We start from the raw sequence: 16,950 nt of genomic DNA, 5'->3' as shown, positions 1-16,950 counted from the left end.
ATACAGGAGCACCCAGATATATAAGGCAAGTTCTTAGTGACTTACAAAAAGACTTAGACTCCCACACAATAATAGTGGGAGACTTTAACACTCCACTGTCAATATTAGACAGATCAATGAGACAGAAAATTAACAAGGATATCCAGGGCTTGAACTCAGACCTGGAACAAGCAAACCTGATAGACATTTACAGAACTCTCCACCCCAAATCCACAGAATATACATTCTTCTCAGCACCACATCAACCTACTCAAAAACTGACCACATAATTGGAAGTAAAGCACTCCTCAGCAAATGCAAAACAACTGACATAATAACGAACAGTCTCTCAGACCACAGTGCAATCAAGCTAGAACTCAGAATTCAGAAACTAACTCAGAACCACACAGCTTCATGGAAACTGAACAACTGGCTCTTGAATGTTGACTGGATAAACAATGAAATGAAAGCACAAATAAAGAAGTTCTTCGAAACCAATGAGAACGAAGACACAACATACCAGAATCTCTGGGACACATTTAAAGCAGTCTCCAGAGGAAAATATATAGCAATAAGTGCCCATATGAGAAGAATGGAGAGATCCAAAATTGACACCCTATCATCAAAATTGAAAGAGCTAGAGGAGCAAGATCAAAAAAACTCAAAACCTAGCAGAAGACAAGAAATAACTAAGATCAGAGCAGAACTGAAGGAGATAGAGACATGAAAGACCCTTCAAAAAATCAAGAAATCCAAGAGCTGCTTTTTTGAAAAGATCAACAGAATAGACAGACCACTAGCCAGACTGATAAAAAATAAAAGAGAGAACAACCAAATAGATGCAATAAAAAACGATAAAGGGGAAATCACCACAGATTCCACAGAAATTCAAACCATCATCAGAGAATATTACAAACAACTCTATGCACATAAACTAGTAAACCTGGAAGAAATGGATAAATTCCTGGACTCCTGTGTCCTCCCAAGCCTAAACCAGGAGGAAGCCGAAACTATGAATAGACCAATAACAAGGTCTGAAGTCAAGGCAGCAATTAAGAGCCTACCACTCAAAAAAAGCCCAGGTCCAGACGGGTTGACAGCCGAATTCTACCAGACACACAAGGAGTAGCTGGTACCATTCCTTCTGAAACTATTCCAAATAATCCAAAAAAAGGGAATCCTTCCCAAATCATTTTATGAGACCAACATCATCCTGATACCAAAACCCAGCAGAGACCCAACAAGAAAAGAAAACTTCAGGCCAATATCCATGATGAACATAGATGCAAAAATCTTCAATAAAATATTGGCAAGCCGATTGCAACAGCACATCAAAAAACTTATCCATCATGATCAAGTAGGATTCATCCCAGGGATGCAAGGCTGGTTCAACATATGCAAGTCTATAAATGTAATTCACCACATAAACAGAACCAAAAACAAAAACCACATGATTATCTCAATTGATGCAGAGAAGGCATTCGACAAAATTCAACAGCCCTTTATGCTAAAAACCCTCAATAAACTCGGTATTGATGGAACGTATCTCAAAGTAATAAGAGCTATTTACGACAAACCAACAGCCAATATCATACTGAATGGGCAAAAAACTGGAAGCATTCCCTTTGAAATCCGGCACTAGACAAGGATGCCCTCTTTCCCCACTCCTATTCAATATAGTACTGGAAGTTCTAGCCAGAGCAATCAGGCAAGAAAAAGAAATAAAGCATATTCAAATAGGAAAGGTGGAAGCCAAATTGTCTCTATTTGCAGACGACATGATAGTATACCTAGAAGACCCCATCATCTCAGCCTAAAAACTCCTGAAACTGATAAGCAACTTCAGCAAAGTCTCAGGATATAAAATCAATGTGCAAAAATCACAAGCATTCCTATACACCAATAACAGACTTAAAGAGAGCCAAATCAAGAACAAACTGCCATTCACAATTGCTACAAAGAGAATAAAATACCTAGGAATACAACTTACAAGGAACGTAAGGGACCTCTTCAAGGAAAACTACAAACCACTTCTCAACAAAATAAAAGAGGACACAAACAGAGAGAGAAACATTCCATGTTCATGGTTAGGAAGAATCAATATCGTGAAAATGGCTATACTGCCCAAAGTAATTTACAGAATCAACGCTATCCCCATCAAGCTACCAATGACCTTCTTCACAGAACTGGAAAAACCACCATGAACTTCATATGGAACCAAAGGAGAGCCCGCATAGCCAAGTCAATTCTAAGCAAAAAGAACACAGTGGGAGGCATCACACTATCAGACTTCAAACTATACTACAAGGCTACAGTAATCAAAACAGCATGGTACTGGTGCCAAAACAGAGATATAGACCAATGGAACAGAACAGAGGCATTGGAGGCAACACAACATATCTACAACCATACAATATTTGATAAATCTGATAAAAACAAGCAATGGGGAAAGGATTCCCTGTTTAATAAATGGTGTTGGGAAAACTGGCTAGCCATGTGCAGAAAGCAGAAACTGAACCCCTTCCTGACACCTTTCACTAAAATTAACTCTTGATGGATTAAAGACTTAAACATAAGACCTGGCACCATAAAAACCCTAGAAGAAAATCTAGGCAAAACCATTCTGGACATAGGAGTAGGCAAGGAATTCATGACCAAAACACCAAAAGCATTGGCAACAAGAGCCAAAATAGACAAATGGGACCTAATGAAACTCCACAGCTTCTGCACGGCAAAGGAAACAGTTACTAGAGTGAATTGGCAACCAACAGAATGGGAAAAAATTGTCGCAGTTTACCCATATGACAAAGGGCTGATATCCAGAATTTACAAAGAACTCAAACAGATTTACAGGAAAAAAACAAACAAGCCCATTCAAAAATGGGCAAAGGATATGAACAGACACTTTACAAAAGAAGACATACATGAGGCCAACAATCATATGAAAAAATGCTCATCATCACTGGTCATTAGAGAGATGCAAATCAAAACCACACTGAGATACCATCTCACGCCAGTTAGAATGGTGATCATTAAAAAATCTGGAGACAACAGATGCTGGAGAGGATGTGGAGAAATAACAACACTTTTACACTGCTGGTGGGAGTGTAAATTAGTTCAACCATTGTGGAAGACAGTGTGGCGATTCCTCAAGGCCTTAGAAATAGAAATTCCATTTGACCCAGCAATCCCATTACTGGGTATATATCCAAAGGATTATAAATCATTCTACTATAAGGACACATGCACACGAATGTTCATTGCAGCACTGTTTACAATAGCAAAGACCTGGAACCAACCCAAATGCCCATCGATGATAGACTGGACTGGGAAAATGTGGCACATATACACTATGGAATATTATGCAGCAATCAAAAATGATGAGTTTGTGTCCTTTGTAGGGACATGGATGAATCTGGAGAACATCATTCTCAGCAAACTGACACATGAACAGAAAATGAAATACCACATATTCTCACTCATAGGCGGGTGAGGAAAAATGAGAACACATGGACACAGGGAAGGGGGTACTACACACTGGGGTCTATTGGGGGGAATAGGGGAGGGACAGCAGCGGGGGGGAGATGGGGAGGTATAGCCTGGGGAGAAATGCCAAATGCGGGTGAAGGGGAGGAAGGCAGCAAAACACACTGCCATGTGTGTACCTATGCAACTATCTTGCACGTTCTGCACATGTACCCCAAAACCCAAAATGCAATAAAAAAAATTGGTAAAGAAAAAAAAAAATTCTACAATTCAGGAAGATTGCATTTCCTATTGTTTCTTAGGAGATCTGCACTGACAAGTATCTCTAGCCCTAAAAAGTCCCGAGGAAACATCCAGTGTGCTTGCTCTCCCCTTGTTGAGAAAAGGGGCCTGCAGGTACCATAATGGGCAACTCATAGTGAGCACATGCTCAAAACAACTAAAACACCTGCGTCCATTCGCTCACATGCTCATAAGGTCTAAAACACCAGCGTCCATTCGCTCACATGCTCATAAGGACTAAAACACCTGCGTCCATTTGCTCAGGCTGCCATACAAAGTATCCAAATCTAAGTGGCCCAAACAATGAACATTCTTCTTCTCACAGTTCTGGAGGTCAAAAGGCCAAAATCTAGGTGTTGGCAGGGTTGACTCCCCTGGAGGGTCTGAAGCCACGCCTTGTTTTTGCTTGACTTCCTGTGGTTCTGGCAATCCTTCACATTTCTTGGCTTGTGGAAGCATTGCTCCAGTCTCTGCCTCATCTCCTTATGGCCTTCTCTCTGTGTCTCTGTGTTTTCTCCTCTTCTTATAAGGACACCAGTTATTGGATTTAGGGGTCACCTTAACCCAGTACAGGTTGGGTATCCCTTATCCACAAGCGCTTGGACCAGAAGTGTGTGTTTTGGATTTTGAATGTTTTCAGATTTTGGAATGTTTGCAGAACACATACCAGCTAATCATCCTTAATCCTAAAATACTCTTCGAGCATCATGTCAGTGCTCAACATATTGTGGATTTGGGGGCATTTCTGATTTCAGAGTGTTGGATTGGGAATGCTCAACCGTGTAACCTCGTCTTAATTTACCTGCTTCTGCAAAGACCCTATTCCTAAATCAGGTCATATTCTTAAGTTCCATGTGGACATGAGTTGGGGTGGAGGGATTCTCTTCAACCCATAACATCTTTATCTCACTGAATCTTCACAGTACTTGGCTCTTCATTTAGTAGATGAGAAAAGAGACACTCAGATAAATCAACTGATCTTGTTCAAATTTCCATAGCTGTGAAGTGGCAGAGGTGAGACGTGAACCAGGAACTGCCTCCAAGCCCCTGTCTGTTGGTGCTGGGGCCTTCGCACCAACATGACACATGGCAGCCCTTGGAGACCCCGATCTACATGCCAGAAGCCTGTTAGAGTCGTGACTTATTATCTCTCCATCTGACAGATGAGAAAACTAAGGCCAAAGGTAGCAGAAGGGGAGAAGAGTAAAGTGGCTTGCTGAGATCACAGAAGTGGCATGGTAAAGAACCCGTGGGTGCTCGCTTCGGCAGCACATATACTAAAATTGGAACGATACAGAGAAGATTAGCATGGCCCCTGCGCAAGGAGACACGCAAATTCGTGAATCGTTCCATATTTAAAAAAAAAAAAAAAAAGAATTCGTGATCTGGTCCCCAAAGTTCTCCCCCAACAATTAAACATTCTAGCTCAGTGTGAGGTGGTAAAAGGAGCCAGACGCAAAAGCCACCTGTGGTAGGCTCCACAGAGACAGGATCCTACAACGTGTGCCTGGCTTCTTTCACAACAGGTAAATCTAGAGTCAGGAAGATGAGCGGTTTTCCCCAAGCCATGCGGAGGGAAGAATGGGACATGACTGCTAATGAATATGGGATTTGTGTGGGGGATGATGAAAGTGTCCTGGAATTAGATAGTAGTGATGGGTGAATGAATGGGTTAATAAGTAAAAGCTGAAGTGGGTGAACTGTAGCATGTGAATTACATCCACCAGCCTCTGTGAAGGTGATCTGCAGGAAGCAAGCATGCAGAAGGCCTACAAGATGCAAAGCTTTTATGGTGGCAGAAATAGCCCAACCCCTGGCTTATAAGCTCCTCATGCAAGAAGGGACTTCGAGGACTTTTCTTGTGACAGAATTTGCATCCTCAGATTGTCAAGGCATGGACAGCCCGAGAACACAGAGAGCTTCTGGAGCACCCTCCTTAAGGCTTGCATGGCCTTGGCAAGTTACTTCCCTCTCTGGGCCTCAGTTTCCATACCATGAACCAGTTATCGTGCAAACTCCGACTGGTTGTGAGCATGAAACATTTTGATGGGTACCTTTGACCTAGGACTATTTTGCCTCAGCCAACAAAACAAAATAAAACAAAAAACTAAAACCAGAATAAAACTCTCATGAACAAGCAATGAAACGATTAAACTTTTAGCCATTGCTATGGCCAAACTGTGACCTCTGTTGCTTGGTGGGGATCTGCTCCCCACCCGCATTCTTGGTGAAGGATCAGAGCTGCGTGAGGGTCAGGAATTGGGTAACAGAGATGATGCAGCACATGGCTGGGGTCTACAACAGAGACACGCCCACTCTGAGTCACGAAGGCTGTGCTCCAGCAGCTCCAGCATCTCCATGAGATCATCTCGTGTCCAGTTTGCATCTCTGCATCATGTTCTCACCCCTCTCTGGCCAGGGAAGTCTCAGGAGCTAGGTCCCTTGCTTGGTCCTCTAAGCCCACCTGTGCTTCTCCCCATTGTGCCAGCTTGCTGGAGCCAGGGAGGGTCAGGAGTTGAGGGGCTGCTCCTGTTGCCTGGCTGGGGTAGAATGAGGAGAGGAGAGGCTCTCCCAGCTCCCCCTTTTTTGCCTGCCAGGAGCCCTGCTCCGGTTTCCAGGCATGTATTTTCCCCTGGATTGTAGCCTCCTTTGAGTAATGCAGGGATCTGTGAACAAAATTCCCTTGATGAGTGAGCTCCCTTGGGCACTTGTGGACAGCTTCCTCCAAGCTCAGAGCACTTAGTGAGGGCATGCAGGCTGGGTGGGAAGAATGGGCACTGGAGGAGGAGTGAAATATATTCTGGGATCTGTCTAGGATCTTGCATCCAAATGGCTGGAGGGTAGAGAATGAGCCTGGAGCAGAGAGAGAGGGAGAGGGAGAGGCGAGAGGCGAGAGGCGAGAGGCGAGAGGCGAGAGGCGAGAGGCGAGAGACCGACCAGACAGGGGCCAGGTCATGAAGGTCTTGCAAGCCATGTTAGAGCTGTAGAACCTTACCCCAAGAGGGGTGGGACACTATTGAAGGGTTTCCCTTGGAGGATGCCCCCATCACACTCACTGCCAACATCATCATCATCATCATCAGCAGCAGCAGCAGCAGCAGCAGCAAAGCTAGGATGTTCAGTGCCAACTATGGTCCAGGCGCTGTGCTGGCTGCTTTCATACATTAATCCTATTAACAGTGGTTAATATGAAGTAGATACCATTATTATCCCTATTTTACACATTTTATAGACGAGGAAACGTTGACTCAGAAAGGATAACTGAGGTACCCAAGACTACACAGCAAATAAAAGCCCAGGGCAGAACCACAAGTGGAATCCAGGTCTGCCTAGTCCCAAAGGCTTGGCTCCTGGACACAGTTCTCTACAGCCTCCCCGTGAATGTATTTATCTTCTTTTTTTGTTTGTTTGTTTTTCTGAGACGGAGTCTTGCTCTGTCGCCAGGCTGGAGTGCAGTGGCATGATCTTGGCTCCCTGCAATCTCTCCCTCCTGGGTTCAAGCAATTATCCTGCCTCAGCCTCCTGAGTAGCTGGGACTACAGGCGCCTGCCACCAAGCCCAGCTATTTTTTGTATTTTTAGTAGAGACAGGGTTTCAGCATATTGGCCAGGATGGTCTCGATCTCTTGACCTTCTGATCTGCCCACCTTGGCCTCCCAAAGTGCTGGGATTACAGGAGTGAACCACCACGCCCGGTTGTATTTGTATTCTTAAAAGACCACATTGGCTGCAGAGTGGAGAATAAGAATTGTAAGATGATAGTGATTAGTATTGGAGGCGCCCATGAGAGACGATGGTTGGACATTGAAAGAAACATAGATCTAGGAGACACTTAGTAGAATCTAATAGAGGTGCTGATCCCATTACTGAGCATATACCCAAATAAATGTAAATCATTCTATCATAAGTACACATGCACATGAATGTTCATTGCAACACTATTTGCAATAGCAAAGGCATGGTTTTAATCTAAATGCCCATCAATGGTAAATTGGATAAAGAAAATGTGGTACATATACATGAAATACTACGCAGCCATAAAAATGAATGAGATCGTGTCCTCTGTGGAAACATGGATGGAGCTGGAGGCCATTCTTATAAGCAAACTCACCCGGGAACAGAAAACCAAATACCTCATGTTCTCATTTATAAGTGGGAGTTAAATGATGACAATTCATGAACACAAAGAAGGGAACAACAGACACTGAGGCCTAGTGGAGGGTGTGGGGGTTGGAGGAGGGAGAGGACAGGGAAACATGACTCATGGGTACTAGGCTTAATGCCTGGGGGATGAAATATCTGCACAACAAAGCCCCATGACCCAAAAACCTGCACATGTTCCCCTGAACTTAAAATAGAAGTGAAAAAAAAAAAGAGATGCTGCCCCACTAGGTGGAAGGGATGAAGGAGAAGGTACATTGAACCATGAGCCCCAGGTTTTGGTATGGATGGATGGATCAATGAATGGATGGAGGAGGGACATTTATGGAGACAGACCAGGCAAGTTTTGTTTAGTGAATGAGTGAAGGAATGAATACATGAATAATGAAGGGATCCCAAAATGGAATGGATAATGAGTTCCCCATCACTGAGAGTAGGAAAACAGTGGCTTTTCATCAGGACATTGTAGAGGATGCTCCCAATTTGAAGGGAAAGTCGAGCAGTAGGCCCTCAATAAATCTATACTGCATGAATCAATGACTGAATCACTGCTGCACCTGTGATTCTAGGGCCTCATGAGGGTCCCACAAGCACCTGGTGGGAACTTGGTAATGAGTTACTCCTGTAGAAATGTTTTAAGATGGAAGGAAATATTCAAGCATTGTTAGCATTTTTTATATCTTCTTTCTTAAATTTCTACTGGTTGGTTATATTTTAGAATGTACATCTTCATACATATTAGTAAGTATACGTATTGGGTATGCATAATCAATTTTTTTTCCTGTAGGAATATACAATCACAAAAACTTGGAGACCACTGATCTCCATGCCAGAAGCCTGTTAATAGGTTGAGCAGAAATAAATAGCACTCCTCCCCAAAGGCTTCTGAGTGTGCAAGGCAGCGTCCCAGGGACCAAACTCGGGGTTTTCTGGAGTTGTAACAAATGCTAGAGACATGCATAATCCTCATCCATTTATTACGCGGCACAGAAAAGACACATGTTTACATGATTCACCCATTTTCTCATTCGGATGTGAAATGCTTCCTCTTTACATCACAGCTCTTTGAGTCTTTCACAGGGCAGATGTTCTTTATCAGGCATCTCCACCATGCACAGGGCAGCTCCTCTCCCACAGGCTCCGTTGCCCCTCAGACCAGATGTGGATCCCCACGTGGCTGTTGGAGCATAGCTCCGCTCCTACGAGAGTCTCAGGCATCACGCGCTCTGCTGATGAATGACTGCCAACCGTGACGAAACGCAGCCTCCTTTTTTTCTTCATTCACAATGTGTGGCACAGGTTGACTTCATTCTAATACTGAGTGGTTTTTACTTCTTATTTCACCTGTTTTAGTTCTCCAGCTATTTATTGGGGCAGAAGGGTGTGGGTGGTAGGAGAAAAGAGTGGCTTGGGAGTGGGGAGGGAATTTCTTTTGACACTTTTGCTTTAAAACTCAGAGTTGGCTTGGTCAGGATTTATGGACTCTTTGCCATGTAAATTCTTACCATCCTCCAGGCTCTAGCTCTCCAGGTTCTATCCAGGTTCTAGCCCCTCTAGGTTCTAGCTCTCCAGATTCCAGTCCTTCAGGTTCTAGCCTTCCAGGTTCTAGCTCTCCAAATTCTAACCCCCAGGTTCTAGCCCTCAGGTTCTAAGTCTCCAGGTTATAGCCTCTCCAGGTTTCAGCTGCTCTAGATTCTTGCCCTCCAGGTTCTAGCCCTCCAGGTTCTAGCTCTCCAGGTTCTAGCCCTCTAGGTTCTAGCTCTCCAGGTTCTAGCCCTCTAGGTTCTAGCTCTCCAGGTTCCAGCTCTCCAGGTTCTAGCCCTCTAGGTTCTAGCTCTCCAGGTTCTAGCTCTCCAGGTTCTAGCCCTCTAGGTTCTAGCTCTCCAGGTTCTAGCCCTCTAGGTTCTAGCCTCTCCAGGTTTCAGCTGCTCTAGATTCTTGCCCTCCAGGTTCTAGCCCTCTAGGTTCTAGCCTTCCAGGTTCTAGCTCTCCAAATTCTAACCCCCAGGTTCTAGCCCTCAGGTTCTAACTCTCCAGGTTATAGCCTCTCCAGGCTTCAGCTGCTCTGGATTCTTGCCCTCTAGATTCTAGCTCTCCAGGTTCTAGCCTTCCAGGTTCTAGCTCTCCAGGTTCTAGCCCTCTAGGTTCTAGCTCTCCAGGTTCTAGCCCTCTAGGTTCTAGCTTTCCAGGTTCTAGCCCTCCAGGTTCTAGCTCTCCAGGTTCTAGCTTTCCAGGTTCTAGCCCTCCAGGTTCTAGCCCTCCAGGTTCTAGCTCTCCAGGTTCCAGCTCTCCAATCAGCTAATACTCATTTATCAAGTGAACGAGTGCTGCCCTGGCACTGTCGATGGTGAACGCCATTGCCATGAAGCTCCCTCGGTTGTAAGTGCCTTGATATTGGAGCCTGGGGGTTGGTTCCTTTACATCTCCCTGTGGGGCCTGGCACAGTGCTGCCCACAGGAGGCAATTATTTAAGTCATGTAGCAAAAGCAACAAATTCCCCAGGGGGACCTGGAGCTTGGGGGCAGGGCTGTCTCAGCCTGTGGCCAAGGATGTGGGTCCAGCCTGACACCTGGACCCCACCCCTGCCTACCTCTCCAGCGGCAGGGCGGAGGAGGGGGTGTCTATGGGAAATTGGCCTGGAAGCCATTTGGGGAGGGCCTTCTCCCAGCCTGTGGGGATCTTGTTCCCAGAGTGCTTCCTCATAGTCACACATGCCCAAGCCCAGGCTGCCCAGCCTGGACACGGTCCTCATCCTTGAGGGTTTCAGTCCCCCAGGTGGGCGGGGGCTTGCTCTGGGAATAATGCTTTGGGGTAAATAACCTTTATGCCCCATCATTGTCTGTGCCTGAAGGTGACCCCCACAATTCCTACTCACACTCTTCTAGAGCTCGTACTGTCCGCCTTCTAGTAAACCATTGATTGACGGCCCTTGGTTGCTGAGACAGTGACAGTCCCTGAGTAGGCCGGCACTCTCCCCCTCCCCAGGTACCAGCTGGGAGTTGGGGGGTCTCAGCACTGTGATCCTCTGGGTGAGTCTGATTAGAAATCTCTTACTCTGCCTCATCACAAATCAAACTTTGAAGACATGGCCTTCTCCCCAAAAGCTCATGTGTGTGTGGTGGTGGGGGCAGGATGGTGGGAAGGACAGGTGGAAGGAAGCCAATGCTATCGAGCACCTACTGTGTGCCAGACACTGCCACCGGTTCCCAATACGGATTCTCCTCCGTGGAGCTATTTCCAAACCTCAGTGACTTTTCCTTATAATAAACGTATCCCAGTTACAGTTACGTGTGCATAATAACACCTCACATGTACATAGCACCCTTTACTTTTCAAAGTACTTTTTTCTTTGAGATGGAGTCTCACACTGTCTTCTGGGCTGGAGTGCAGTAGCATGATCTTGGCTCACTGCAACCTCCACTTCCCGGGTTCAAGTGATTCTCCTGCCTCAGCCTCCCAAGTAGCTGGGATTACAGATGTCTGCCAACAGGCTCAGCTAATTATATAATTATATATATATGTGTTTTTAGTAGAAACAGGGTTTCACTATGTTGGCCAGGATGGTCTCAAACTCCTGACCTTGTGATCTGCCCACCTTGACCTCCCGAAGTGCTGGGATTACAGGCATGAGCCACCACACCTGGCCACTTCGAAGTATTTTTATAGCTGTTACTACCTTTCATCTTCACAATAACTTCATGTTACAGAAGAGGAACTGAGGCAGGGATGGGTGGCTGTGCAATAGTTATTGGCTGAGCTGGAACCTTGGGCTCCCCCCCTTCCATATCGCCCACAGCACCCCGCTTGACCACCTCATTGAGCAGCCTTCTGCTGGTGGCAGCGCCCAGTCATTCCCACTCGAGTGTTTGAGTTCCTTCAAAACAGAGATGGCTCCTTCTCTTTCTTCCCTCTTGCCTCCAGTGCTCCATATTGTGTATACTTCAAGTGCTCAATACTGTGTATACAGCAAGTGCTCAATATGTGCTTATTAGATTATTCTTTGGCACAGACCTTGTCCATCAGTGAGGCGAGCCACAGAATCCTGGTCTCCAGGTTCTTATCAGGGACCCCTCAGAGCTTAACTTCCACTAACGTGAGAAATCGTCCTCCAAAGTTCTAGCTGAACAGATTCAAGAAACCCAGGGCAGCAATTCAGCTAGGGTCCACGTGTGCACTCAGCCACTGGACCAAAGCTGGATGGCGGTTCTTCTGGAGGTCCAAGTTGTCTTGCTGGGGCAGGGAGGGACACCACGTGGGAGGGAAGCTCAGTCACTCCTTTCCCTGCCCCCAGGGCCCCTCCACTCCTAGGAAGGAGCAGGCTGGCTCGGGTGTGGCAGTAAATAAGAACAGTAATGCTGTCGTGTTTATGGAGTCCTTGGCTGTACATGAGTTCACCCCATCCTCACAGCCATGCTCCCTGCAAAATTGGGCAGGACAGGAATTACTCTCCGGTGTTTTTCTGGAGACACCGACTCATTGCCCAAGGTCATGCATGGATGTCTCCTTGGCTTTCCTGGGCCCATGCTGAAGAGCAACAGTCCCTCAATCCTTACACAAATTCCTAGCAGCCCTGCTGGCATCCACTCACCGTCTGCTCCCGGCCCAGTCCTGCACTTTGTGAATCTGGCGTTCCACTGAGATGGAGGTCCGCAGTGTGCCCATGGAGTTCTCCATCGGAATGGGTTCTGACCTGCAGCCCCCTTTCTGGCACACTCCCTGGTACACCTCCCAAGACTTCTTTCGGAAGCGCTTGCCCACGATCACATATACCAGTGGGTTGAGGCAGCTGTTGCTATAGGCCATGAAGGAGGCGATCTGCGTGATGATATCTATGATGCTCTCATCCTGGCAGCTGGAGAGGAGGCTGAGGCGCTGCAGCGTGTCCAGGAAGGTGCTGATCTGGAAGGGCAGCCAGCAGATGACGAAGAGCAGCAGCACGACCAGGACCAGCATGGTGGCCCTCCTCTCTGTCTGAATGTCCTTGAACTTCTGCATCTCATTGTTCCGCAGCACCTGCATGATCTGTACCGTGCAGAAGGTGATGATGATTAGGGGCAGCAGGAAGCCCACGACATTCAGGAGCATGTTGGTGAACACCTCCCAGGTGCGGGATGGGTAGATGATGACGCAAGCGGTGACATTGTGGCCCTCATCGCTATACTCCTTCAAGGTCCGGAACACCAGCATGGGTGAGCTCAGGAGCAGCGTGCACCCCCAGATCACCAAGCTGTAGAGCTTCGCCCAGCGCACGCCGCGCATCCGGCCCATGGACATGGTTTTCACCAGGGCCAGGTAGCGGTCGATGCTGACTAGCATCAGGAAACAGATACTGCTGTACAGGTTCATATAGATAATGGCGTTCACCACGCGGCAGAGCGTCTCCCCAAAGAGCCAGTCGAAGTTGTTGGCGATGGTGATGGCCCAGAAGGGCAGCCCGAAGGCCAGGATCAGGTCTGCCGCGGCCAGGTTCCCCAGGTAGATCTCTGCCACTGTGCAGCTGCTCTTGTGCAGGCAGAAGACACTGAGGACAAAGATGTTCTCTAGGCTGGCCAGGACAAACAGCACCCAGAGGAAAGGGGGCTGGATGGTGTTGAGCCAGCCCAGCCACTCCACGTTGGGACATTTTCTCTGGGCAAAGGTCCCATTAAGAGTGGGCAAGGTGACATTGAGCATGTCGGCACTGAAAGAAAGTGGAGAAGAGGCTGTTACCCATCAGGGTCACAAGGGAAGGACAAAACCTGGTGCAGAAGGAGAGGGGGGTTAAAGACAGACAGCCAGCACATGGAGAAATCGAGGTGGAACTCAGGCTGTTTTCGGTGGCCAGCGTTCAGGCGTACCTGATTCCCCTGGGTCTTACAGAGCCCGCTCTGATCCTTGGATTTAAATGAGGGCCTGATGTTCTTCATCTTGAGGCTCCATTGGGATATTTCCTTGGCCAGCATCCATCAGCAGCACTAACAATCTCAAATCTTAGACCCTGGACCTCCTTGAAGCTTCCGTGATGGGAGGATTCACATTCTTTCCTTATCATCTGGGCCCCTCCCAAAAGAGTTGCTCACCTTTCAGCCTCTCAAAGCCTTGTGGTGGGTGAGTTAATTTATTAAAATAGAAAAATGATATCATGCCAGACCTGGAGATTCCAGTCTTGCTTGGAGACCCCGGCCAGCCCATCTGCCCAGTTTCTGTCTTCCTGGAGGGTCTGGGATGGCATTGTACTTCCATACCTTCTCAGGAAAGCACTGAATGTGATTGGAGGATGCAGATGGCGAGGGAGGGTGGGGGCTTTGGAGGCAAATAGTCCCACTGGGTTCACATCCTGGCTGCCTTACTTATGAGCTGTGGAAGTGACTTAACATACCTGAACCACAATGACCTCGCCTGTAAAATGGGAATTAAAACATCTGCTTCTCAGGGTTGTGATGGGGATTTGAGACGATGTGCAAAAAGCCCCAAGCACTGCACTTGGCTCAATAAATGTTAGTAACTTCCTGCGAACCTACTAAAATAAGCAATGGGACACGCCACTGTTTGTCAGTGACCTCATCTTTAACCCACTGGCTCCTCTTTCATTCTTAGGCAGGGTTCACAGACCACAGGGCAGGCGCCTTTCTAGACTTGTTGCTGTTAAGGCTAATTCATCTGTACCTTCAGCAGAGGCACGGGGGTTGGACAGACATGGGTTCCAATCCTAGCTATGTGGTCTTGGGCAAATTGCTTGACCTCTCTGAGCTTCTATTTTGCCTTCTTTGGAGCAGAGCATTGCTCCCATCCTGACTCGCCTTGCATTTCTTTTTACGTGGCTATTGCAAGATTCAAGTCAGAGAGTGGATGTGAAGACACGCTGAAAAGCCCAAAGCACAGCCCAGAGAGTAGGACTCACTGGGTGTTTTCCCAGTGCCCGGTGGTATGGGTGAGAGAAGGAAAAAGGACTCTTTCTGGGAGGTCCATTGCTAGCCAGGCTCATGGAGGAAGAGCTGAGCCACAGGTCATGGGAGAGATTCTGTTCATTGCTTCCACGATTTCTGGGGAAAAGCCCCTTTGCTTCTAGGAGCAGCTGGCTGGCATCCTGAAGCCAGACTGGGGCCCACAAATCAATGCTTTTATCCTTTAAATGTTTCTTGAGCATCTTCTCTGTGCTGAGCTCCACCCTGAGTGCAAGAACACAGAGAGGGCACCACCCAGCTCCTGCCCTGCCCGACTCCTGACAACTGTGGCCCAGAGTGTGGAGGGTGCCCTGGAGGGAGCAGGAGGGGTGTGGGACACAGACTCGAAGTAGGGACAGGTGGGTAAGGTTGAAGGTGACTCTGGGTCTGGGTCTTGAAGGACAAGAAGCATTTCAAAGGGGACAAGAAGGAGGACAAGCAGACTAGGCAGGGGGGACAGCCCGAGCAGAGGCACAGAACTGGGGAAGCTGCTGGTATGTTCTGGAAAGTGACACTGGATGTTGGACAGGAGAGGTGGGGAGTAGCAAGAGGTTGAGAAAGGGAGTAAGCATGGTCTTCACTGGGCGCTAAGGAAGTGAGGCTTTGCCCCTGAGTCTTAAGGACTAGGGTGATGGCATAAGAGGCATGCTCTGAAAACATTCCTGTGGTGCATGGTGGCTTTCAGATACCCCCAAATTATTTGATACCCTTCCTTCCAAAAGGAGGAATCTGCTTCCTCTTCCCCTGGCTGTGGGTTGGACTTCTTACCAACGGTGGCTGGGATGGTGTGATTTCTGAAGCTAGGTCATAAAGTGGATCTTCTGGCCCCAGTTAAACTTTCAGTGGACCCTGGTTTCCCTGCCTTTCAATCTTCCGGCCGAGGCCCCAGACATCTTGGCACAGAGATAAGCTGTCTGTACAGGGCTTCGAATTCTTGACCCATGAAAACTCGCAGCCTCCTTTCCAGACTCCTCTGAAGGTACAACTTCCCCTGGGTAGTCCCCTTGGTCCAACCCTCAACCCTATTTCTGGAGTTACAGAAAATCCATCTCCTTTATGCCCTTGGCTTGGGGAATTGATCATTTCTCCTGGGCTGACTCACTAGAGACCACACCAGACGCTGCTTTTTAATTTCTCAGCAAGACAATTGATAGCCAAGGGGATGGATCCTAGGCCATTCCTGGCTCTGAGAAGCCGTAGGATCGTCAGAAATATGCCTGGTGAGTGTGGAATTAGGAACTATAGGTCCAGTGCACTGTGGCCCCAGCTGAGATGGCCCTGTGCTCATCTTCATCATAGGCTGCAGCTGCCACAGGATGGAGAGTTTGGAGTGGACCCCTCAACCTTGTTGTTTCTTGCAAACGCTGCCCCCCAGAACAGATCTCCCTATCATCTGCTTTTAATCTGGATCAGGTCCCCCTCCCCTTAAATTCTCTCTGTAGAGTGTTCTGGTCTTCCACCAGATGTCAGCCATGTGTTGGAGATATTTTGTCTCCAGGGCAACCTGGCAAACTGCTGTCTGATCCACTGGGTTTTGACTTCAATGTTTAACTGTCTTACCTTCACCTCCAGGTTCAGCTGGGATAGACCACATATGACAACCAGGAATGTGTCCTTCTCCTCCCTGAGCCCCTCTGCCTCTAGTTCCATAGAACAATACATCCCCTCTGCCCCCAAAAGGCCTAAAGGGACTTGAACACTTGAGAAGTTTTGTCTTTGGGTTTAACTTCACCGATTCCTTCAACTGTTGTCCAGGACATGAGGGCTGACCTTTCCAGGGAGTTTTGCAGGATGTCTGCTCCCCACCCCTAACAAGTAAACTGAGGAATCCTTCGACTCACCTGAAAGAGGCTGTGGTGGGCGCAGAGTCCTCACGAACAGACAGAAACATTGGTATCTTCCAGGGAGAGAACATCTGGACTCAGAGTGGGATGTGAGTGAGGCCCCACCTGGGCTGAACAGAGAAGAAAAGATGGTTAGATGGCATGGGGGCTGGGGGCTTCAAAATACATGCCTTCTCCAGCAGGGAGGAGAAAAGGAGACTGCTGAGTCCCTGACTCAATGCACAGTGGTGACGTGCTCCCACCAGCGATGCTAGAGACACAACGGCGAAGAGCAGA

At 47.5% G+C, this 16,950-nt stretch overlaps 1 protein-coding gene and 1 non-coding gene across 3 annotated transcripts in view; one reads left to right on the top strand and one right to left on the bottom strand.

Moving 5' to 3' along the window:
• The first annotated feature begins 5,000 nt into the window (after positions 1-5,000).
• Positions 5,001-5,106, top strand: LOC118145248 (U6 spliceosomal RNA). The gene has a single exon (XR_004730376.1). It is a non-coding gene; the product is annotated as a U6 spliceosomal RNA (small nuclear RNA).
• Positions 5,107-8,863: 3,757 nt separating this feature from the next.
• BDKRB2 (bradykinin receptor B2) overlaps positions 8,864-16,950 on the bottom strand; it is a 36,969-nt gene continuing 28,882 nt past the window's right edge. The window contains exons 2-3 of one of the 2 annotated variants that reach the window (XM_009006516.5): positions 16,672-16,784; positions 8,864-13,587 (exon numbers count right to left, since the gene is read on the bottom strand). In XM_009006516.5, the coding sequence (XP_009004764.4) occupies positions 12,492-13,587; positions 16,672-16,745 (1,170 nt within the window). In that variant the 5' untranslated portion in view covers positions 16,746-16,784 and the 3' untranslated portion in view covers positions 8,864-12,491. The remainder of the gene's footprint in view (positions 13,588-16,671; positions 16,785-16,950) is intronic. The other variant, XM_002754262.6, reaches the window with a different exon arrangement.

The sequence above is a fragment of the Callithrix jacchus genome, chromosome 8 (assembly GCF_049354715.1).
Source record: "Callithrix jacchus isolate 240 chromosome 8, calJac240_pri, whole genome shotgun sequence".
NCBI classification, from domain to species: Eukaryota; Metazoa; Chordata; class Mammalia; order Primates; family Cebidae; genus Callithrix; species Callithrix jacchus.
Note: the sequence above shows the minus strand (reverse complement) of the source record. Positions and strands in the feature narration are given on the sequence as shown.